General features: G+C 29.6%; 1 protein-coding gene across 1 annotated transcript; it reads left to right on the plus strand.

The window, feature by feature from the left end:
- Window positions 1-14,740: 14,740 nt before the first annotated feature.
- On the plus strand, window positions 14,741-23,685 carry Phum_PHUM124400 (Innexin inx1, putative; the record flags this gene model as incomplete). Its single annotated transcript, XM_002424221.1, has 3 exons — window positions 14,741-15,094; window positions 22,300-22,455; window positions 23,113-23,685. The coding sequence occupies 3 exons, from the start codon at window positions 14,741-14,743 to the stop codon at window positions 23,683-23,685; spliced, it is 1,083 nt and encodes a 360-aa protein (XP_002424266.1).
- Between the last annotated feature and the right edge of the window lie 1,092 nt (window positions 23,686-24,777).

Here is a 24,777-nt window from a genome sequence, read left to right on the forward strand (position 1 = left end):
CTGACTAAAAATTATTCTAGAAATTTCTTTAAAAAAAATTTTAAAATTATGTCACGAAATCATCATCATCATCATCATCATCATCGTCATCATCATCATCATTATCATCATTATCATTATCATCATCATCATCATAAGTAATATTGGCAATTAACTATATTAACAAAGCCAACCCCGTATTGCCAAATTCCAGAAAACAAAAAAAAGCAAAAAAAAAAAAAATTGGCATAAACGAAATATGTTAATAATAATAATAATTTTTGACAAGGAGGCGGCGGCCATATTGAAATTTAAATTATTACAAAAATTTTTACGATGAATTTTTTATCACGACCTGACAATGTTCACGTGCCGACAATTATGTAGCAAACATGTTTTTATTTTAATTTAATTTAATTTTTTTCATGTTGCAAAAAAAACGCCGATTCCAGTTTATTATTATTATTATTATTATTATTATTATTATCATTATTATTATTATCATTATTATTATTATTATTATTATTATCATTATTATTATTATCATTATTATTATTATTATTATTTAACTTTCACCTTTAAAAAAATCCCTCCAGGAATAATTTGGCGCCGATATTTTGCAAAAAAAAAAGAAACGATTTTTACGGAGGCGACGAGATAACGTTATTAAATGTTTTATAAATAAATAATAATAATTTTATTTCGTGACTGGAGAATTCTGGAGAATGCTGGAGAATGATGGAGAATCTTAATTTATACGAGATTTTTTAAAATGATTTTTCGAAAGTTAGTATCTTAGTTATTTCATCCAAAGGGCACTCACGAGGTTGTTTTGCGGTTTTTTTTTTTTTTTGGAATTTTTTTTTTTTTAGGAGGAGAGGAGAGGCGGAGGAGAAGGAGCGGAGTCAACGTTTCTCGTGCCACGTACACAAAAAACTTCCGATCAATCAGAGAACACCACAAGAATGATGACCTCGTATGACATTTTTTTTTCTTTTTAACGTTTTTCCACACAAAATGATTTTGTTTTTATCACTCACTCGTTTGTCTTTTTTTTTTTTTTTCTATTGTCACGTCTTAGTAATAATAATAATAATGATTTGAAATCGCGGTACGTTCATTTGACGAATTAATAATCAGTTCAGTGACTTTTGAAAAAATCAGTCAGTCAGTCAGTCACACGTTTCACATCATCATCATCATCATCATCAACGTCAGGTGTTAAAATTTTAATTTAAGATGAAACACGAATCACGTCATCGTTTCTTCATTTAATAAAAAAAAATTTAATTTTTTATTTATTTATTTATTTATTTTTCGTGTGTACAAATATTTGAAATTTTTCCCCCCTCCCTCTCTCTCTCTCTTATCATTCTTATCAGTGAACTTTTTTGTTTACGGTACAAAGAAAAAAAAAATTTCCTTCGAGTCTTGCTTTTAAAAGAAAAAAAAAATTATTTTCCCGTTTTTTTTTCGCGCCATTTTTTTTTAAATACGCCTCTATCGCGTGCGTGAATGCGTGTGTGCGTGTGCGAGTGCGGGTGCGTATATCGATACCTTTTTCTTTTTTTTTGTTGATTCTTCTCGCAAGTCATTTCGAACGGAATTGAATTTATAATCGTTTGACCTTTGTACCACCCATATTGTTTTTTTTTTTTCGATTCAATGGCATTCACGTGTCATGATTAGAAGATTTTTTTTTTCGGAGGGGTGGGAGAGGAGGAGGAGAGGGGATAAAATGTAGGTACGCGGGTATCATTGATTAAAGAACTCACATTGATTTTAATTCATTTTTTTTTTTTTTTTGAAATTTTACAGGGAAAAGGAAGTCAAAACATATTTAAACGAAGGGGCGTAAATATAAGCGCTGTTGCATCTGCCTTAGCAGCTGCAAGTTTTTTTGTTTTTGACCCCCTAATTCCCCCTCATCCCCCCCCAAATCGCACATCTGTGCCCTATTTTCAAAAAACAAATCAAATTTCAAGGTCAAATCCGTTCCCTTTTCCTCTAACAATATATTGTTCCTTCATATCGAAAATTCAAAAAAATTATCACTGGGATTTTAAACAACCGGAAGTGGATGTGAAAAAAATAAAAATAAAAACTTATCACTAACGGAAACATGCGAACTTAAAAGTACGTTTCGGGGGGGAGGGGGGAAGAAGATAGAGGAAAGTTTTTTTAATGAAAAATCCGGAGATTGAAAAAACAAACGACTCGAAATTTTCCAAAAGAGATTTTTTTTTTTTACGTAATCCCTCCTTCCCGATCAAATTTTAATTAAACAAACAAACAAATAAATAAATAATAATAATAATTCTTCTGGCTCCGACATTATGTTTTCGTTAAAAAATCAATAAAATTATTATTATTATTATAATTTTTTAATTACGGTTTAAAATGAGAAAATAAATAAATTAATGACGTCATAAATCATAATCCTCTCGATGATGATGATGATGATGATGATCCGTATATTAACGATTAAAAAAAGATTATTAAATATTTCCGTCGTTTGTTTGTAAATACATGCAAACAAACAAACAAACGAAAAAAGTCACGTGAAATTGTGGACGTATCGACGTGGAAACAGACATATAAAACTTCGCATCGCGTTTTTTTTTTTGTTTCCTCTTTTTTATCAGAAAAAAAAAAAAAAATTTTTTTATAACAAGGTCGTGACTACCTGGGGGCGTTCGAAACAATAATAATAATAATAATAATAATAATAATAATAATAATAATAATAATAATAATAATAATAATAATAATAATAATAATCGGCGTATTTTTTATTCTCTGCAAAAATTCAAAAAAAAAAGTGGAAATGAAAAAACAGAATAACAACAATATTTATTGTAGTTATTTGTTATCACTGAAACCCATGCCTTATATAGATAATTATATATATATAACGCCCCAACGAGATGAGGAATAATAATGATAATGATAATATTAATAATTTTTTTTTCTAATATTATTAATTTTCACAAAATGTCAAAGATTAAAAACGTGTTTCTACGTTTTTTCCAACGGTTTTTCTTTTTTTTTTTTTTTTTTTTTTGAAATAACCACAAGATATTAGAGATAAGAGAAGATTTCGAATTAAAATGAAATTTACCGGAAGTTATTTCATTTCCCTCCATTTTTCTTTTTTTTAAATTTTTAAAAAATTTTATATGCATTACATGGCAAAAAACGAATATTTATTATCGATAATCATATAATTAAATATATCATCAATAAAGAATTTTTTAAAAACAGTAATACCAACTTTTGAAATAAAAAAATTCAAATCGATCGATTTGACAAAGAAAAAGAGGAAGTTAAAGTAAAAATTGTAAACTTTTGTAATGAGATTTTCTGTCATCCCACTTGAAACCCCGATTACGATGATGATGATGGTGGTGCCGGAAATGACGTAGTCACAAAAAAAAACAACCTAAAAAGTATTTTTTTTTGTGATCTTAGCCAAAGTACACGATTTATTAAGGTTTTTACATGCCTTTCATTTTTTCAAACGCTAAAAGAATTTTCAGGTTCGATTAAGGTATATGTTAGTCGTATTAGGTCATCGAATACAAATATTTAAAAAAAAAAAAATTACGGTTTCGATCAGTGACGTATTAAATTTCTAAACAAAAAAAAAACAACAACAACAACTTCGAATTACGTTTTCGTTTTAATTTTTTGTTGTTTTGTTTGCTTTTTTTTTTTTCCCTCGAGTCAAAGACACGAAAAATGATTTTTAAGGTTCAACGACAGGTTTGTTTCGTACCTACAAAAAAAAAATTCCTTTAAATAAATTTTTTTTTTTTTTTTCGTAATAAATATAATCGATTGAAAATTTATTGGCCGTAAGGCTGACTCGCGGTAAAAACGTGACGTGTTGAGTTTATGCATTTTTTTTTCTCTTTTTATTTTTCAAACCGCAAATTTTTTTTTTTTACGTAATAAAAATTACGTAATTTTTTTATCTTAATAGTTTTTTTCCAGAAAAAAATTGACACCATAAATATGCGCAACGAAAACCAAATCAAACAAGGTTTCTCGTAAAAAAAAAAACCAATAATAATAATAACAAAACACGAATCCTGCATTTTAAAAATATAAATCAATAAAAATCGATAAATCAAATGAAATAAGGTACAACCTTGTAATTAAATTCAAGTCAAAATAAAAAAAAATCCAATAGTAGTAATAATAATGATAATAACTTTAAAAGCGTTTAATTATTAACTGAAACAATAATAACAATGAAGAAAAAAAAAAAATTAATGGAACTCTTGCATTATTAGCAGAAGATGAAAATTTATTTTAAATAATGATAATAAGAAAATTCATTTTTTTTTTAAAGTTCAGGTATGAACTTGGATATTCGACCGTATCCGGTTCGTTTTTTTTTTTACTTCCTTTCATTTAATTAAAAAAAAAAAAAAAAAATTTTATTTTTATTTTTAATTACGCAAACGAAATCATCAGAATTTCATTCATTACGACATCATCATCATCATCATCATCACTTCACGTAAATCTTTCGACCTAATATTATTATTATTATTACTATTTATTTAAAACGAAATTAATTTAATCAGAACGCAAACTTTTAAACGATTTAAATTTTTTATCATCGTCATCATCATCGTCATCGCCATTTTATTAATATTATTATTATCATTGTGATTATCATTATTATGTATGTACGTATTATTTTATTACGTAATAACTCATTGAAATGATAAAACACGGATTTGAATACGTTTACGAATTAATTTTTTTTTTTAAAAAGATTGAGTAATAAAAATTTTAAAGATTTGAATAAAAAACATATTATTATTATTATTATTATTATTATTATTATTATTTTGTTTTTGCGAAAGAGTAAATAAAACAAAATGGCGGACGGTCAAAAATACTTTTTTTTAAATGATGGAAAAAATTTAATCCCGACACTGGTGGCAGATGTGACAAAGTCCAAAAAAAAAAACAAATCGAATTCTTAATATTGTTTAAACAAATAATAAAATTTTAAATTTCATTCATACAACAACAACAACAAACAACAACCAAAATAGATTTTTTTTTTGCCTAATAATAAAAAATTAATAATAATAATAATATAGTCAACGGCCATACCGTGCTGGTCACACCGGTTCCCGTACGATCACCGAAGTTAAGCAGCATCGGGCGTGGTGCAAACTTGGATGGGTGACCGTTTGAGAACGCCACGTGCCGTTGGCTTAAAAAGAGCAAAAAAAAAAAAAAAAAAAAAAATGAGAACAAGACAATGTAAGAACCAAAAACAAAATCTTGTTCTACTGTCGACCTGAGGCAGCTCGACGAGAACGTGAATTTCACTGCTTCTGACCCTGGCCACTCCAAAGATGTTAGTCACTGGAGCCCAGTTCAGGAGACAAATCGTTCCCATCGAATAAAGATGGACTCAGGAAGACCTTCAAGAATTGATGTGGTGCTATCTTATAATAAGTGGCACCACCGAAATTCGAGTATTTGTCCCTAAGGAATCGGGTAGAAACCTCGGATAAATACTTAAAAACCCCGACAAGTAGCCTTGTCGTGTTTAATGGTGGATAATAATAATATTAGGGACAATTACATTTGCAAAATTTTTTTTAAAAAAACTTTCGAACGAATCAAATCAAAATGAACGATGACGATGACGATGATGATGATTATATATACGATATTGCAACAAAGAAAAAACAAAGTACAAACGTTCAGAAATCTATATTATTATTATTACAGAAATTGTTCAGCAAAAAAAAAAAAAAAAAAAACAAAATGGATGAACTTGACTTTTGCCACTTTTATAATATATAAATACAATCTCTTATAAAAAAAAATTACACAATTAATTTAATTTTTTTTAATTTGTTTCGAAGGTGTATGAAAAAATGACTGATGGAATATAACGCGAGGAGGCCGAATATAACAACGATTGTTGTTTGTTTCACGATAATAATAATGATAGTAATGATGATGATGATAGTCAATCAAATGAGTATTGATAAAATGCATAATGACGATTAAACGTAGTAGTATAAGATTGTAACGTTTTAAATTTGTGATGTTATTAATCTTTCTCTCTCTCCCTCTCTCTACCTATCTATCTATCTATCTCTCTCTCTCTCTCTTTTTATTATAACACCTTTAATTTAAAGAGAACAATGAACCGGTGATGATGTAAGAAATAAATTAGAATCTGTAACAGAATCGTGTTTAAAAAAAAAAAAAAAAAAATAATAATAAAAATTTTAACTGCTTTATCATTTTACGAATTAACGGTTTTTTTTTTTTTTTTATTTATTCATCTGGTTCTATTCAAAGGTACGATATTCAGGTATACGTTTAAAAAAAAAAAAACCAAACGTATTTTCATAGAGTAAATAAATAAATATAAAATTAATAAAATTAATTTAAACGTATCGTTTCCAGGTGTATTTTTTTTTCCTTTTCTTTTTTTTTAAATTCATTGTTATAATTATTATTATTATTATCATTTAGTTTATTTAAAAAACATTGTTGTTATTATTATTATTATTTTTTTTTTGAAATCGCAGTTAATTTATTGTTTTTTTGTTGTTGTTGTTATTGTTGTTTAAAGTTTAGCAGGTAACTTTTCTTTTTTTCTTTATGTTTTTCTTTTTTTTTTGTATTCGAGTTATTTGTTTTGTTTCTTTACTTATCGTTACGGTTCGAAGTTTAAATAATTTAGATAAATGTAAGAAAAACTATGTGTCGTTTTTCTAATTCCACGTTGAAAACGTTACAACGTATTAAACGATTTCAAAAAAAATAAATAAATTTAATGTTATTTTAATCGTGAGAACCGTCGAACCCGATTTTAACTTTTTCCTCAAAAAAATTCCAAATTTATGTAAGTATTAAAGAAAAAAAGGTCGTTAATGTGTTAAATAACATAAAAAAAAGGGTTATGAGAATTTCAAGGTTAGAATTAATAATGAAAGGTTGCACATAAACACACACATACATACAAGTCACTTAAATTTAAAATTAAATGCATTATTATCATTATTATTTACTACAATGTGGTTTTTATAAACAATATTTTTCTAGCTGTCCTTGTAATGTTTAACACATGATTGTCCTACTTAACGTATTTTTTTTAAAGAGAATAAAAAAATTTTTTTTTTCTTAATGAACCATAAATGAAATGTGCCAACCATTTTTTTTTTTTTTTTTCGATTCGTTATTTTATTCCATAAATAATTTTAATTAAATAAAAAAATTTTTTAAACAAGGTTTAGTTTCATAGTTTCAATCAATTAAAATTATAAATATTAAATAATAATGCCAGGAAAGAGAGAGAGAGAGAGAGGGAAACTAAATTAAGAAATTCAAAATAAATTTTCATCAACAGGAACAACAGTAAAACATTCCAAAGAAACATGTTCATTAATATAAAATCAATGTTGAATTGTTTGTTTTTACATTAAAAATAACCCAAATTCTTAATTAAAAGTTTTTAATTACTGGAAAATTATAATGAGTGAATGAATGAATGAATGAATGATGAATTGATATTCCAATAACAGTCAGATTTAAAAAGAAAATTTTTTGTGGTAAGTTAACTTAGGTACCACCACTACCATCACCATCACCATCACCACCATCATCACTACTTCTTTAAGTGTTGTTTATTAGTCAGATGATAACAATTTTTGGTTACCATACCGGATATTAATCTGGTAAACGTCTATGACAATGAATTACAACGTCACTTTCAGTAGCTAATGATGATTATGATGTTGATGTTGATGATGATGATGATGATGTAGCAATAAACCATGCCAGGGTCAGATAAGTTTAATTTCATACATTTTAAAAAACTATTTTATAAGAAAACAATGAATCAAATGAATGATTCAAAATCAAATAAAAAATAATAATAACATTCAATGTATTATTGTAATGAAAAAAAAGTCACAAACACAAAAACAGTTATAATATATTATTCAACTTTTCAAAATGTGTCTGTGTGTGTGTGTGTGTGTGTGTGTGTCACGTGACCCCTCCCCCACACACACATCTTATAAAAGACAAGAATATAGAAATTTGATTGTAATAAAAGAAAGAAAGAAATAAATAAATTGGTAGATTTATATTTTAGTAAATTACATTTGAATTAGTGAAAGCCATTATAAGTGTTATTATGTATTTATATACATTTTAAATAAAATAAAATCAAAAGCCATGACCTGAATTTAAAATAAAACAAAATTTTATAAATTTTCTCTTAAAGTATTTATTTACTCATTAGATACTCATGAATGATATGAGGTATCATGGCAAAAAAGAAAGAAGTTTAGTGCAAAAGATGAAGAATAATGATGCAACACTTCAGGGGGTCAGGAAATAAAATGTTGCAACTTTTAAAATGTGAGGTGTATAGCAGCCATTTTGAAATTAGACAAGAACAAGTAGAACTTGCATACAAGATATTATAGGAAAAGAAGAAGAAGAAGAAGAACTTGCAAACAAGATATTATAGAAGATGAAGAACTACCAAACAACATATTATAGAAGAAGAAGAACTAGCAAACAACATACTATAGAAGATGAAGAACTAGCAAACAACATATTATAAAAGAAGAAGAACTAGAGAACATACTACAGAAGAAGAACTAGCAAACAACATATTATAGAAGAAGAAGAACTAGCAAACAACATATTATAGAAGATGAAGAACTTGCAAACAACATACTATAGAAGATGAAGAACTAGCAAACAACATATTATAAAAGAAGAATTAGCAAACAGCATACTATAGAAGAAGAAGAAGAACTAGCAAACAAGATGTAATAGAAAAAGAAAGATAATTGAAAATCTTCCCAAGTTATTTGTATTGCTCTTTTGTGTTTGTGACACACCAAATTTAAATAAGATAAAAATTTAATTATTCATACCTTTAAGAGAAATTTCTTGATTGTCATAATAAAATTTTCGTCACCAAGTTAACAATTTTATATAATAATTATCAATAACAACAACAAACACAACAAAAACAACAAAAAAAAAACGATAAAATTCGAATTTCAAGTTCATGTAAAAAAAAAAAAAATAATAACTTTTGTTCGTGTAACAAGAATAACGTACACGCTGTTTTTTAGTTACGTCATCATAATTGATATAAATCGTTTGTTAAATTTTGTTTTGTCGTAATTGAATAATAACGAAAAAAATCGTGTCGTATTAATTTATCTGATTTTCGAATCAGACTTAGTTATAGTCCATGTTTGCAATTATGTTTCAAAAACGTTACAAAAAATTTAAAAAAAAAAAATACAATTTAGGTTATCGGGGAAGAAGGAAAACGTCATTGTAAAGATACGACAAAAACCCACGTGGTTAAAAATTTTTATTTATAATAATGATTTACAAACATTTGTGTTAGAAAATTTTATGGCAGATGTATATATATATAATAATGATTAAAATTATGTTTAAAAAAAAATTAAAACATCTGCTCATGTCAGAATGGAGTGTACAAAAACCTTTTTTTTTTTTTTTTAAAAAATGCCGGCATTTTGTTACAAAAATTAGTTTTCTAATATAAATTCATATATAAATTGTCAAAATAAATTTTTGTTTTTTTAATGTAAAAAACTTATTTCTTTTTTGGTATTTATTCACGTGAAACATTATTACTATTATTTACTTTTTATTTTTTTAAATTAGGTTTTTTTTTCTCCATTATTATTATTATTTTTTATAAAAAGTTTTTATTATAAAAAAATTCAATTTTACCAAGGCGGTTAAAAATGATACCCTGTTTTGAGATTATATTAGAGGCTGCAACAGTATTATTTCAACATTTAATGTTTAGCTTATGACAGTTAACATATTTAAAAAGAAAGTGGAGAAGCTAGCCCACTCCCGAAGGGAAATGCATCGTAATTTAAGAAAACATTTTCAACGGTTACGAATTAGTGATGGAAAATCATTTTTTTAAAAAACACAACGTCAAATGTAAAAAAGAATTTTTAAAAGACGTAATTTTTATTCGCGAACACGTTTCATAATGCGTCTTTCGTATTTTTTAAAATGAATTTTTGTTTATTTTGAAAAGATTGGTTTTGTAATGTTTTACAACGTTGTCGGATAAATCATTTAACGGTGTGACAATTAAAAAAAAATTTATTTCTCTACGAACGTGGCTCGAAGAACGGTCCGACTAAGTTGATATATGAAGAATTTCGAAATGCAGTGAGTGCTTGAGGGCAAAACAAACGTAACGAATAAGGAAAGTTGTTGTATTTTATTTTTTTTTATAGTATTTTCATCTCAAGGTTATATTCACGGTGAAGTTGGTATTAAAAATCTGGTTTTTAAAGGAGTAAAAGCTTTAGAATTCGAAAAAGAAAAGAAAAGAAAAGAAAAGAAAAAAAAAAAAAGTAAATCTGTGCCGCTTTTAGGGAAATTGCACGCGGATGTAAATTAGTGGGTATGTGCCCCATTTTTTTTTTTTTTCTCAAACGAATAATCAAATTTTTTTTATTTATAATTTAGACTTAAATATAAAAAACAGTTACAATCATCTTCTGTTTTTTATACGAGTTTTATAAAAAAGTTGTTGTCAAAGTGTAGAAAGTAATCAGGAGATTAATACAACGCGACATTTTGTTTTTTTTTTTTTTAAAAAGTAACGGACGATAATGAAAACACAAAAATATTAAAAAAATTTAACTTTTTTTTTTTTTTTTCTATTGACTGTAAAATATTATTAAACAATTTAAACTAAACGACAAATACTTTTTAAAATTGCAAACGTTGTCATTATTATTATTATTACTTAACGGTTTTTTTCTAATAATAATTCTTTTGTTTGTCTCGTGAATTAATTATTATTTATTCTAAAGTTCAATTTAGTTTTTGTTTTTTGTTTTGAATAATTTAATCCTTAATTACGCAACAAAGTTTTTCTTTATTTATATTATTATTACATGCACAAAACAAAAAGAGACATTTACACACACACACACACACACACACATTAAAATAATATTTTAGTGAGTAAAATTTAATTTATAATAATGTAAAACAGCAGTAATTATAACAACTTATTATCATCATCATTATTATAAATTTTTTTAATTAGCATTCGATTTGGACGAAATTACACATTCAGGTATGAACTTTGAATAATTATATACAAAGTTATATTTATATTGAATTTAGTCAATTTAAATTAAAAATTTTTCATGTCTTTGCAGGTAGTAATTGATTGTTGTTGTTGTTGTTGTTGTTGAGATAATATTTATGTTATTCGAATTGTTCAAATATTGAAAATATCATTAAATTAAACATGAGATTGATTGTAAATTATATTAATTAACAAATTAATAAAAAAACACAGCAAGGGGGTTTGATTTTATCGAGAAAATTTAAGTTTCTTCTAACGAATGGACATTCGAATGTTTGTTGTTATTCATTCCGAGTAAAAATTTATTTCACATTCGACTACTATGTTTTCATATCATCTTTTATTCATTTTTGCTTTTTCAAAAAAACATTTTCATCAAAAAATTTATTATAATTCTTTATGTGGTTAATGTACTTGATATCATTCTATTGAAAACTATCAAAAAAACTATTTCATTCGAATAATGGATGGAAATGAATTGTTTGAGTTTAGGCTTCTAACTAAAAACTATTTGTTTGTTTATAATTAGTGTGGATATTTGTACATATATATAATAATAATAATTAGCGTGATGATAAAATCATAATGACGTTGAATTGAAAACTCATTAAATATTTTATTTATGTCATTAAAGTTTAAAAAAAAAATTTGAAATTTTTATTTTTTTTTTTTTTTGTTGGTTTTTTATGAAAATGTTGAGAATTTTAATTAATCGTATCGTTATTTATTAATTTTTTTTGTGATTGGTCGTCGTAATTTTTAATTGACTTGAAATTAAGAGTTGTTTGATGCTCATAATAAAAATTTTCATTTTTTTAACGTCTCCATTTAGCCGTTACACAGACGATTGGGAAAAGACAAATAAAAATTTAGAAAAGTCATAGAGTAAGAAAAATAATACAAATTTCTTATTCTTTTTTTTTGCCGCTTGTCGACGTCTTGTTAAAGGGATGAGGAAGGGGGAGGAAGAGAGGGAGAGAGAGGGGGGACATTTAACGAGGGAAATGTGGCGTCAGTTGTAATATTTAAAATAATTTGTAATAATTTTGTTGACCTTTTACTTACTGGCAGTTACACGAAAGCGTCGTGTAAGAAGACGAACGATAAATTATTATTAACCGAATATCGTTTTTATAATGTGAAGTGACGTATGTGTGTGTGTGTGTGTGTGTGTGTGTGTGTGTGTGTGTGTGTGTGTGTGTGTGTGACAAATTAAGTATACACGTTCACATTAAGCGTTAAATAAATTTTTTTCTTTTTTTTTTTTTTTTATTCGTTTCGAATTACGAACGTCGTTCTTTCCTCCTCGTTTATTTATTATTATTATTAACATTTAAAGAAAAAGGAGGAAATTGAAAACTTTTTTTTTAAATTTTTTGTTTTGTTTGCGTAAGGCATTTTGTTTTTAGGCATGAATTAAAAAAAAAAAAAAAAAAAAATTGCAAGTTATTATATATACGTCGTCGTTCGTAACAGAAAAGAAAATTATTATTATTATTATTATGTGAAATGGCTTTCGGTTGTTGTTTTCTAACAAAACAACCTCGTAATAAATTTTTTTTTTTTTGTAATGCTTTTGCCATTAATTACTTTCATTACATATTATTATTATTATTATTGTAAATTTACGGAGGTTAAAAAATTTTTGCTACGGACTTGTACGTTCACGAATTTTTATTTTTCTATCCTTGCCCTCTCACGATTTGATTTTCATTCCTTTTTTTTTTGTTAAATTAAAATTTTTTTTTTTGTTTTTCTGGTTCTTGTTGAAACCATCGAACGATGAAAAAGAAACCACACGAATGTAAGAAATAATAATAATAATAATAATAATAATAATAATAATTTTTTTACCTATAGGTTTTATTTTTTCGTAAGGACGCCATATTTAATTCGCCATTTTTTTTTTTTTTTAGTTGTGAAATTTAAAAAACGATCGGAAATGAATTTTTTTTGTATGTAATTAATAAAATCGATCCCCTCCTCCTTCTTCTTCTTCTTCTTCTTCTTCTTCCATATTAAATTGTAAACCATTTGGGGGGGGAGGGGAGGAGGGGGAAAAAATTTGTGTTTTTATTTTATTTTTTTTTCCACAAGGTTTTTAATTTAATAACGATTGTGTGTTAAAATTAAATATAATTAATAATTGGTTAAAAAATTGTTTGATTGTTTGTTTGTTTGTTTGTTTTAAAGGAAAATGAAATGGTGTGATTGTTTAGTAATCGACTGCTAATTATTGAAAAAAATACTTGTAAGGAATACTTCACACCATCTTGTGTCTCTTTTGCTCTTTTTTATTTAAAATGGAAGGAAGATTATGGCGGAAGTGACATTTTGTTTCTTTTTTTTTTTAAATGAAAGCTGAGAATATTTATTTAAGTAATAATAATAATAATAATAAAAATAAATGTAAAAGTTGACAAACGTTTGGGTGATAACTTGTTTGTTTAATTGTTTTTTTCCAAAGGGAAAAGCAATTAGAATTTTTCCAGTAATAAATTTGACTCCCTTAAAAGCATTTTAAAATCGTTTGCCGTTTGCCGTTTGCCGTGAATACTTTCCGAATAAAAAAATGTACGTTATATGTTGTTGTTGTTGTTGTTGTTGGAAAAATAAAAATAAACAAAAAAATTGGGCGGGAAGTTTTTATTCTAATGTTAAGGGCTATTTAGATTGAATGTACCTGCTGAACCTTGGGAGACTGATGATAAAAAAAAGTAATAATAATAATAATAATAATGACCTAAAACAGACCGAGATAACTACTTGTTAAAGAAAAAGATAAAATAAAATATATATATAAAAAAAAAAAAAAAATTGTGATTAACCAAACTCGGAAAACGAGTCCGATAAACTATCGAATTCCATTCGACTTGTTGCTTTCTTGCATATATATGCAGGTTTCATTCGGTTTTATATTTTTTATTTTCCTAAAGTCAAACACAAGCGGAATTTTTTTTTTTTTTTAGGTATATTTTGTGGCAGGCTTTTTTGATTACGTGGTTTTGACTGAACTATAACTATCGTGGCCATATTTAACTTAAGATTCAAACGCTGGAACGGTTTTTTAATTTTTGTAAGTTAATTTTTTCCGTGTTTAGCTTAGCGTACGCGGTGGTCAATTTAAATTTCGTCGTCTTGTTGCTCATGCTAAACTTACTCTCCGTCAGGTTTTTCACGCAGATGACTGAATAAGTTTTAGAAATAGATAACGCGTTTCACCTATGGTTAACTTACGTGTAATTAAAGTCATCGTTTTTTTCTACGTTCACATAGTAAACAAGCACGGACCGAATTATTTTGTTGCCTCGTAGGCTAGTCGAACTTGAGTGTTGTGAAGTTAACGAATGTTTTTTTTTTTATTTTTATTTTTTTTGTATTTTTTACTTTTTTTTTTTTTAATTTGTTAAAGGTAAACTGAAGATGTTTTGGGTGGAAGAGAGGAAGCCGTCGTCCGAGAAAAGAAAATTGTAATAAGTGATTAGAGGACAAGAGGATGCCGTAAAAGTGGCACCTACTAATGTTTAGTGAACCGATGACGTGCTCTTAAGCAAATAAAAACAATCGACGACAATCATGTATAAGTTACTCGGAAACTTGAAGGATTATTTGAAATGGCAGGACATTGTCACGGACAATGCCATTTTTCGAATACACAACGTGTTCACGACCGTTCTCCTCATGGCGTTTTCCGTCATAATAACGGCAAATCAGTTCGTGGGAAATCCAATCAGTTGTATAGTGAAAGGAGTGCCCACACATCCCGTGAACACATACTGTTGGATTACGTCGACTTTCACCATGCCGGACGCGTTCAGACGTCAGGTCGGGTTCGAAGTTGCTCATCCTGGTGTTGACAATGAATTCGGGGGCGGACCGAAAAAATATCACAGCTATTATCAGTGGGTGTGTTTCGTCTTGTTCTTCCAGGTAAGAAAAAATACAATTTGGACCAGTCAATCATTTAAATTAATAATAATAATAATAATAATAATAATTCCAGGTTGTAGGTTGATGTTAATTATTTTGCTTAATTACCAATTTCTTCATTTATCATTCGTATTTTTTTTTCTCATTTTTTTCCAAATCGGAAATCACGAGTTGTTTACGCGTTCTAAACTATCATTTTGTGGGTTTCACCGTAGACTGACGTCTTTTTTTTCCTCCTCCTCCTCCTCCTCCTCCTTGGAAACATGAATGTGCTGCATGATGATAAATGTTTGTGAAAATGGGTGTGCGTGTGGGCTTGCATTTAGAAAATGTTTACAACAATATAACAACCTGTGGTTAAACAATAATAATTATTATTATTGGCTACTTACAACTTATTAATTGTTAATTACAATTCTGAAGAGCTTTTTCTTTTTCTCTCTCTCTCTCTCTTTTTTTGTTTTACGTTTGATTCAATGACTTGAACTTGTATTTTGTTGCGTTTACACCACCGTTGAAAAGTGGACGAGCGCTTCCGAAGTGAAAAACAGGTTTTTTTTCTTATTTGTATAAGGTCAAGTGCGTTCACAGAACTTTCACTCGATACCTTAAAAAAAAAAGTACCTTTTTTCGTCGTTTGTGTCACATTTTCCATTTGATTTTCACTTTTTGTTGTTGTTGTTGTTGTGGTTGTTGCAGTTTCAATTCGATCGCGTGTTTGTTCATTTCCTGTTTTTCTTTTTTTTTTTATTAATTTTAATGAAGTATTTTGTGGAAACTTCCGATTTTATTTGTTCGCTTTTTAATTCATAGGTAAAAAAAAATTTCGGAGCGGAAGTGAAATAGGGCGATAGGTACGACCCAGACTATTAAATTAACCGTTTGCTTAACACAACGCTCGCATACTCGTTTATGGCTCATTGATTTATACCCCCCTCGGCCTCCCCTTTCCTCCCACAAAAAAAAAAAAAATTAAACTTCTTTGGAAAGTTGACATGGCTGCGAGGGGCGTTTTTTTTTAAAAACGTCGACTTTTCCATACGGATCCGAATATAGAATCGTTTTATAGCTTCTCCGTCGTGTTTTTTTCAGGCCAGTTGAAGCAATTATCAACGTGAACCATTGTGGTGGTGGTGGTGGCGTACACAAGGCAATAAAAACCTGATAAGTTTTTTAGTAGTAGTAGTAGTAGTACTTTGCTCCGAAACGTTTCTCGTGGAAAATTTGACTTCTCTCTCTCTCTCTCTTTCTCTATCTCTCTTTATATTCCCTTTTTTTTTTTGTTCTTTTTGTTAAACAATGTAAAAAGCAGTGATTAGCGTGTATCGTGACATGTCAGATTCATTCTTTCATCTCGCAATTTAAATTTACTCAAACTTGTTTTTATTCGTTCGCCATCATTAGCGGAAAAGGGAAAAAATTGTGTAAAATTGTGTTTTTTGTTGAAGCGAGTCTATCTATCTATCTATCTCTCTTTCACTTACCTGTTTTTATGTTTCATCTTTTTTTATTCGAATCTTTAAAAAAAAAAAACGGAGTGAAAAGATATACATTAAATGAGGGATGCTGCGTACAATTATTTACACATTTAAATGCAACATTTTAAAATTCGAATGACATTAAACGTAATTACAACACCCGACCTTGACGAAGACAAATCACTCCTCTTCCCCCTCCTCTCCTCCGACCCCCCCCAATCTTCACCGCGATAGTAATTTGTTGAGAGTAATTTTACCCGAAAATTGTGATTGATGAGAGAGCGCGGTTTGGTTAGAAGAAGGTTTCTAGAAAGATGGTGTTGTCGATACACTGGAGGAAAATAGTCTTTGAAAAGGTGTTTACAAATGTCTCCTCAAAAAAGGAGCAAGAGAAAGTTTGGGGAGCGAAAAAATCCGCTTTTGTTTTATGAAAACAATTTCAAATTTTTCTCCTTTTGTTATTTAAAAATCATTTTTAGGAGGAGGACCGAGACTTTTATTATTATTATTATTATCATCATCACACGTGTCTTTTCACGTTTGCTCCCGTGTTTGAACAAAAAAAAAAAAAAAACTCTGTGACGGTGTTGTGTGCCTTCCTTTTTAAAAAAATATTTCAACTCCTTGTCTCCCATTGTTTCCTTTCTTTTCCTTTTTTCTTTTCCTCCTTTCATTTCTTTGTATGAGGTCCTCACTTACGTTCAATGACTTTACTTACGTACGAACGAAGAGGAAAAGGAAAAAGAAAAGGATGTGAAAATTTTTTTTTGACCTCATAAGAATTAAATTAAGCGTGAAGGTTATAGGAGGTTTTTCAATGCTCCAGACGTTTGACTTTTCTCTCTCTCTCTCTCTCTCTTTCTCTCTCTTTCCCTCTCTCACTAAAATTTACTACAATGTTGTCGTTATTATTATTATTATTATTATTATTATTATTATTATTATTATAACTATTTTTTATTTTGAATGACTCGTAAACGTCAAATAAAGTAATTAAATAATTATTTAATGATACAGTTGAAAAAATACGATTATTACACGCATTAAAATTTTTGTTTTTTTTTTTTTATTTTTTATTATGGAGAAATGTTTGACTGGAAACTGGTTAAACGTGGGGGAGGGAGAAGGAGGGAGAGAAGGGGGTGAGAAAAGGTTTTTTTTTTATTTGTCGTTTTCGTTGAAGAATTGTTACTTCCTTTGGTGTTGGACCTTCAATTTCTTTCATTATCTTATTGAATTTTTTTTAACAATGGAGGATTTGACGTTTTCAAGTTCGTTTCCGTGAAATAATCTTTAAGGGGGGGGGGTAAGGAGGGGTGGCTTCCGTATCCCCGCTGGAAGTTTGTAAAATTATGATTTCTCTCTGACGTAATAATTATTATCAGTTACAATGATAAAAGAAATGAAATGTACGAATGAAACGACGACTGTCGTGTTGTTGGTTCTATTTGGGTGATAGTGCGTCAGGTCTCCTTCTGACAAAAATTTTCTATAATTAATTTCGTGGGGGGATGAAGTAAGGGGGGGGGCGGTGGATTTTTTTCGTTCGTGATAATTTTTAAACACGTATAAGAGTCGTCGTCGTCGTCGTCGTCGGCGACGATTTTTTAATTCGTGATTAATTTTATCACGACGATCGTCGTCTCGTGTGTGGAAGTGTGGAAGAAAACGAATCGAAATTAAAAAATTTTTTAAAAGTTGCCATTTTGAATGGGTATTGTAACTCCCAAGATAAAAATTTATTACCTGTCGTCTTAATAAAAGTAAATAAAAGAAAAAAAGAAAAATAAATAGAAAATGCTCTGAATATTTTATCGAAGCAAAAAGGAGGAAAAAATTTCTAAAAATAAAAACAGGTTTTTTTTTTTTTTGTCATTTGAACTTATTTTTTCAGGTAGTTTTCTTTTCTTTTTTTTTCTTTCTCTTTTTTTTTTTTTTTTATTTCGGACCTTAAACTCGCTTAAATTTTTACTTGAGAATTTTTACAAATTTAAACTTTACGTTTGACGAGAGAAAAGGACAAAAATCAAAGTCAAATTAATTAAAATTTAATGCGATTATCCGATTACCGATGAGAGAAGGTGGGAAAAGAGAGAGAGAGAGAAAGATGGACGATTAGATTTGAGGTTATAATTTGCGTTTGTAAGTGTTCGTGGGGGGGGGGAGAGAGGGAGTCATGCATGCTTGGGTTTAAAATTTTTTTTTGATGAAATCGCCATGAAAAGAGCAGCAGAGGTTGTTTGTATTGCGAATGTCGAAAAAATTTTAGGGAGGAGGACAACAACAACACCTCAAAGAAAGGAAAGGAAAGAAAAGAAAAGAAAGAGCTTTTAGTAAAACGGGGGGCGGAGGGAGGGGATTGCATCGAATGTAGGAGGCCGCGTTAATTTTTCGATTTGACAATTGATACGCGAAGGGTTTAAAAAAAAAAAAAAAAAAAATTGGATTCTTTCGGTTTTCTATTTCTTTTTTTTTTTTTTTTTTTTTAATATTATGTGAGCCTCTTTTTTTATTTTACAAATTTGTGGCATTCGAAACCCCGCCCGCCCCCTAAATAACATTTTTGTTTTTTTCTATCCTTTTTTTTTTTTTTTCGGTTATGAATTATTTCTAGGAATATAAAACGGAGAGAGAGAGAGAATACCTTAGAATTAAAATCAGGTTAGTCACTCACTGGAGAAGAACCAACCAACCCGCCCGTGTGTGTGTGTGTGTTTTGTTTTAAATCTGGAAAAACCACAAACTGTAATCAAATTCCAATTTACTCAATTTCTGTGTGTGCCCTTCGACCACTATAATTAAAAATATTCATTACCGTGCCTGCCCTCGAGGGGGTGTTCAGAATTCTTTTTTTTCTCTATCTCTCTCTCTCTCTCTCTCTTTTTCTCTCTTTCGTATATTTTACGAACCCTTTTTTTTTGGAATCTTTTGGATGCTGTTTTCGAATGGTACGAGAGAGAGAGAGAGTGTCGTTGTTACATCTCGCATCTAATGTATTTTTGTGTTTTTCTCTATGACGACACCATTTTCTTTTTTTTTTTCTTCTAAGGTTTTAGTTTATACGAAGTGCCGTTGCAATACGCGAAGATGAGTATTAGGAATCGATGCGGAAACGCTGACGCGCCATTTTGTTTTTTTCTCCCAAGGAATTAATTTTCTAGCGAGCACTTATTTTTTTAGAAAAGGAAATATCGAGATTCGGTATGAAGGATTCGGTCGTGGTTCAAGACGAATGACTTTAAAAATTTACGTTTGTGCGTGTGCGTGTGCGTACACAAATGGTTATAAATTCTACCGCTCGAGGCCAAAAAAAAAAAAAAAAAAAAAAATGTATTTTTCGTTTCTTTCTTTTTTCCGAATAGGCATCCGGAGTTGAAAACTTTCAAATCTACTGTTGCCATTGTTGTTGTTAGTTCCACGATATTTTTCTTTAGAAAAAATGAAATCCCCCGAGGAAATTAATGAGATTTTGTGTGCGTGTGTGTGTGCGTGCACGGGCGGGTAATTATCTCGGTCGGATTTTTCACGATACCCGCGTATTTTTCAAATGCACTACGACGTGAGTTTTAATTTGTTACATCATTCGTAGTACGACGAGAGAGAGAGAGAGAGGGGGGGGAGATGAGGGGAGGGGTAGTCATTCGGATTTATTTGTCGGACGACTGGAAAAACAAAGAAAGGAAAAAAAGAAAAAAAAAAGAGCAAAGGCGAATTATTAAATTGAAGGTTTTCTCGTGTGTGTGTGTGTGGGGAGAAGGAAGAGGAAAACTTGTTCGCATGATGATGATGATGATAATAACAAGAGACAAACATTATCAAGATGTAAATAATTGCGAAATGTTTACCATTTATTCGAGAGTAATTATCCGTGTAGGAAAACTTCTGTCGTTCTGACACCTGGAATTTCACAATCGAACAAACAAAACATTTATTTATTTATTTTCATAATCTCATGCCCCCCCTCCCCCCCATTATTAATCTTCTGCTGTCGGGAATTCGTTTTAAAAAAAAATTTTTTTCCCTTTTTCGTTTACGAAACGAACTCATTTTGCGTGTGTGTGACGTCATCAGTTATTTAATTATTTCCGTTAAAAGACAAAATAAAAGAAAGAAAGAAAAATTTGTATTGGCAGCCGTGGCAATTAGTTTCGAACAATTTACCCGCCGACGTTTTTTTTTTTTTTATATACGAAACGAACGATTTGGATTTAAATGGCGTAAACGTGGGGGAGGGGAGGGGAGGGAGAGAGAGAGAGGGAAGAATAATATAAAAATAAATACAAAAAGAAAAGAAAAAGAATTTTTGTTGAAATGTTGAATTTTTTTTTTTTTCCCTGTAAGGAGGCCCCCTCGCTTTTTGGTTTTAATTTTACTTTTGAAAAAGAAGGCGGTGAAAATGGCGGCGAATTTTCTGACACCACGATTGTTTTTCACGTCGGAAAAAAAAATAAGAACGAAAGAGGAAACAAAAACATCAAATGATTTTTTTTTTTTTGCTCTCTCTTCATCACGTTCATTTCATCATCATCATCATCCACGTTTTCTCGTTGGAAATTTTTTTTTTATTTTTTCACGTAACAAACGGTTTTTTTTTTGTGTTTAAGTTCATTCGTTTGTTTGTTTGTTTGTTTACTTATTTATTTATTTACCAAAATCGATATTTTATCATTTGAAATTTTTTCCAATTTTTTTTACTTCTCACAAATGTTTACACTCATTTGTCACGAAAAAAAATTTTTTTTTTCCTCGAGGAATTCGATATGGGAAAGCGGAAATTTCAATTCTAGTGCCCCGTTTAATTTTTTTTTTTTTTTGTACCTGTGCGAAGGATTTGGCAAATTTTTTCGAGGGGGAAAAAAAAAAAAAAAAAATTTTCACCGTGAACTATTAATTTTTTTTTAATAATGCGGAAAAACTTTATTTAAAAAAAAAAAAAAAAACTTGTTTTAAAATTACGAAGAATCGCGCGTGCGTACGTGCGTGCGTGCGTGCGTGCGTGCGTGCATGCATGTACGCATGCACACGCGATCTTACACGAAAAATTTACTCGTTTTTATCATCATTATTATTATTATTATTATTTTAGCCTTTGGAGAAACGTACCTCGGGGCTAAAGGGGAGCACGAGGATGAGGTACATATATAATTGGATTCCCCCGTTCCTGGCGTGAAATATAATTATTTTGTTAATAATAATTTTCTCTTGAGGGCATTTTGTTGTTTTTTTTTTTTTTTTTTTTTTTTGAGTGGCAGTTGAGCACGAGGTCGTACCTCTGGGTAGTGAAAAAGTTTTAAAAGAATACCTTTCGGGTCGGAAAAATAGTTTACGAAACACAAAAAAAAAGTTTCATAAACTTTTTTTTTTTTTTCATACCTGACAGCCAGCCGAGCAGCACGTTGGGTTTGAAAAATTTTTACCAATTTTTTTTTTTTTTTTTTTTTTTTTTTTTTTTAAACAAAACCGACGAGTTCAGTGCACTCGGGGATTCGTTTGAAAATGCAAGAAAAACTGGGTTTCGAAACCTTGAAATAAATAATATTATTATTATTATTATTTTTTTTTTTTGACAAAAAGCTGTACCTAGTTACTTTTTTACCGTGTGGAAGAAAGGTAGTGAAAAAATAAATTAAAAGGATTTGTTATTTAAATAAATCATGGCGTGACGCAGGGAGTGACATTTTTTTTCGAAATTTATTGAATTTTTATTATTATTATTATTATTTTCAGGCCATCCTTTGCTACACGCCAAAATGGATGTGGGACGCATGGGAAGGAGGTTTGCTCAGAACGATTGTTATGGGATTAAATGTTGGAATGTGTCAAGAAGAGGAAAAATGTAAAAAGAAAAAAGTTCTCATGGAATATTTATTGAAACATATCAAGGTAAATGATAGAATGAAAAGTTTTCGGGTGCGTGTACGCACGTACGCATGTTTTCTCGGTGGAAAAAAATATTAAAAAAAAAAAAAAAAAAAAAAATTAAATTTTAAAACGTGGTTTGCGTCATACGCACAAAGTAATCAGGTAATGAATTCAGGTAGGCGTAGGCAAACCGTGCAGGGCATCCCCCTTTCATTTCAACCCCCGTCGTCTTTCTCTCCCTTTTTGAATGGTGATGGAAAAGAAAGGATTTGTTTTGAATTTTCACACGTCACGTGATTGTCACATAATAAATAAATAAATAAAAAAAACTATGAGAAAATGCACTTAACGTAATCTTTTTGGTTACTTAATGAAAATTATTTTGAAACAAGATTTTTTCGAATACCAAACAACCAACCGAACAAACAAAAATTTCTTTTTTCATTCTCCTCGAGAAGAGTTGCCAATGGTATGATGCGTAGCAGTGTAACCTCATCAAGATTTTATCTTAACGGCAACGAATCGTTTTCTAGAAAAAGAATGAATCGAGAAAAAACAAAAACAAACAAAATTTCCATTGCGTACAAGTTGATAAGAGTTGCTGCACGTTTCCAGAAGATTCGTCGGAGCATACACGTCAAACTTACCATTTTTTTTCTTTCTCTTGTTTAATTTCAGAGACACAAACTCTACGCTCTTCGATATTTCTTTTGCGAAGCCCTTTGTCTCGTCAACATAATCGGACAACTCATACTCATGAACAATTTTTTCGACGGTGAATTTTTCAGTTACGGACTTCGCGTCATGTCGTTCAGCAATCAACCACAGGAAGATCGTTTCGATCCCATGGTGTACATTTTTCCCCGCGTGACCAAGTGCACGTTTCAAAAATTCGGTGCATCCGGATCCATACAAACCCATGACTCGCTATGCATACTCCCGTTGAACATAGTCAACGAGAAAACCTACATATTTCTGTGGTTTTGGTACATAATATTGGCGACTCTGCTCTCGGCTCTGTTGATATACAGAGCCGTCATATTGGCGGCTCCGAGCGTGAGACCCTACATATTGCACCGTAGAAATAGAATGATTCCGTTCGACATTGCGAAAGCCGTGTCGCGGAAAACGGACGTCGGAGACTGGTGGATATTGTACATGTTGAACAGGAACATGGATCCGATCATATATAGGGAATTTATTAGCGAATTATCGAAAAAAATCACGGAAACGAACAATGGAAGAGAGTAAGTGTGAACATGATGGCGCGAACAAAAACAGAAAAAAAAAGAAAACTATTATTTGATAGAGTGAAAAAGAAGGAGAGAGAAAGAGAGAGACAGAGAGAGTGAAAAAGTGAGGAAGTGAAAGGGTGTGTGTGCGTGTGCTGTGTGAGAAAAGGAAAAAATAAAATAACAATTAAATATATAAACTCCCCGTACGAACGCACACACGTTCGCACAACCAACACGCACACGCACGCACACACACACGTTTTGTTTATGTTTTTTTTTTTATATGTTTTCGGGTTGCGGCGTTCGTTAAAGTTCGTTAGGGTCGCGGTTATTTTTAAACAATTAATTTTGTTAATAAAAAAAAAGAAAAATTTTTCGCCATAATAATAATAATTTATTATTATTCAATAAATAAGAGGGAAAAAGTTTTAATTATTATTGGAAATTGGGGGGGGGGAGGGGGAAGATGATGATGATGATGATAGTAATAATAGTAATGATAACGATAATGAGTGATGATGACGGTTACGGTGAAACGTTTTATTCTGCATCTCGCTGTTGTCGTACACGAAGAAAATGAAATTTAAAAAGAATATTTGAGGTGGGGGAGGTGGGTTCAAAGGTTACAAAAAACTTTTTCTGCACTTGAACAAACGGAGATTTTTTTGGTTATTAAATTCGAAACGGATTAAATGAGGTCATCGTTGGTGTTGCAGTTGTTCTCGTTCTTGTTTCTATTATTATTATTATTATTATTATTATCATTATCATCATTAATACCGTATTTTTAGTTATTATTATTTATTTTATTAAGCTAGATTGTTTTTTTTTTTTTTTTTTTTTTTGATGGTGTTGACGTATTAATGATGATGTAAAATAAAGAGGAAATAACACAATAATTTCTTTTTGTTGTTGTCGTAAAGCTAAGGTTTAGGGGTGTTCGGTCACGTGGGGTGGAAAGCAGCGGGGGGGGGGTTAAGGTTTTTTTTTTTTATTACGAATTTTATTGTTTTGAAAATGATGAGACGGTTAATATTGTGGGGTTATTAAATTTCGATATATCGAACGTGCGTAATTTTCGACTCGAATGAAAATTTTCATTTTTTAA

Source organism: Pediculus humanus, genomic scaffold (assembly GCF_000006295.1).
Source record: "Pediculus humanus corporis 1103172107471 genomic scaffold, whole genome shotgun sequence".
Classification (NCBI taxonomy): domain Eukaryota; kingdom Metazoa; phylum Arthropoda; class Insecta; order Psocodea; family Pediculidae; genus Pediculus; species Pediculus humanus.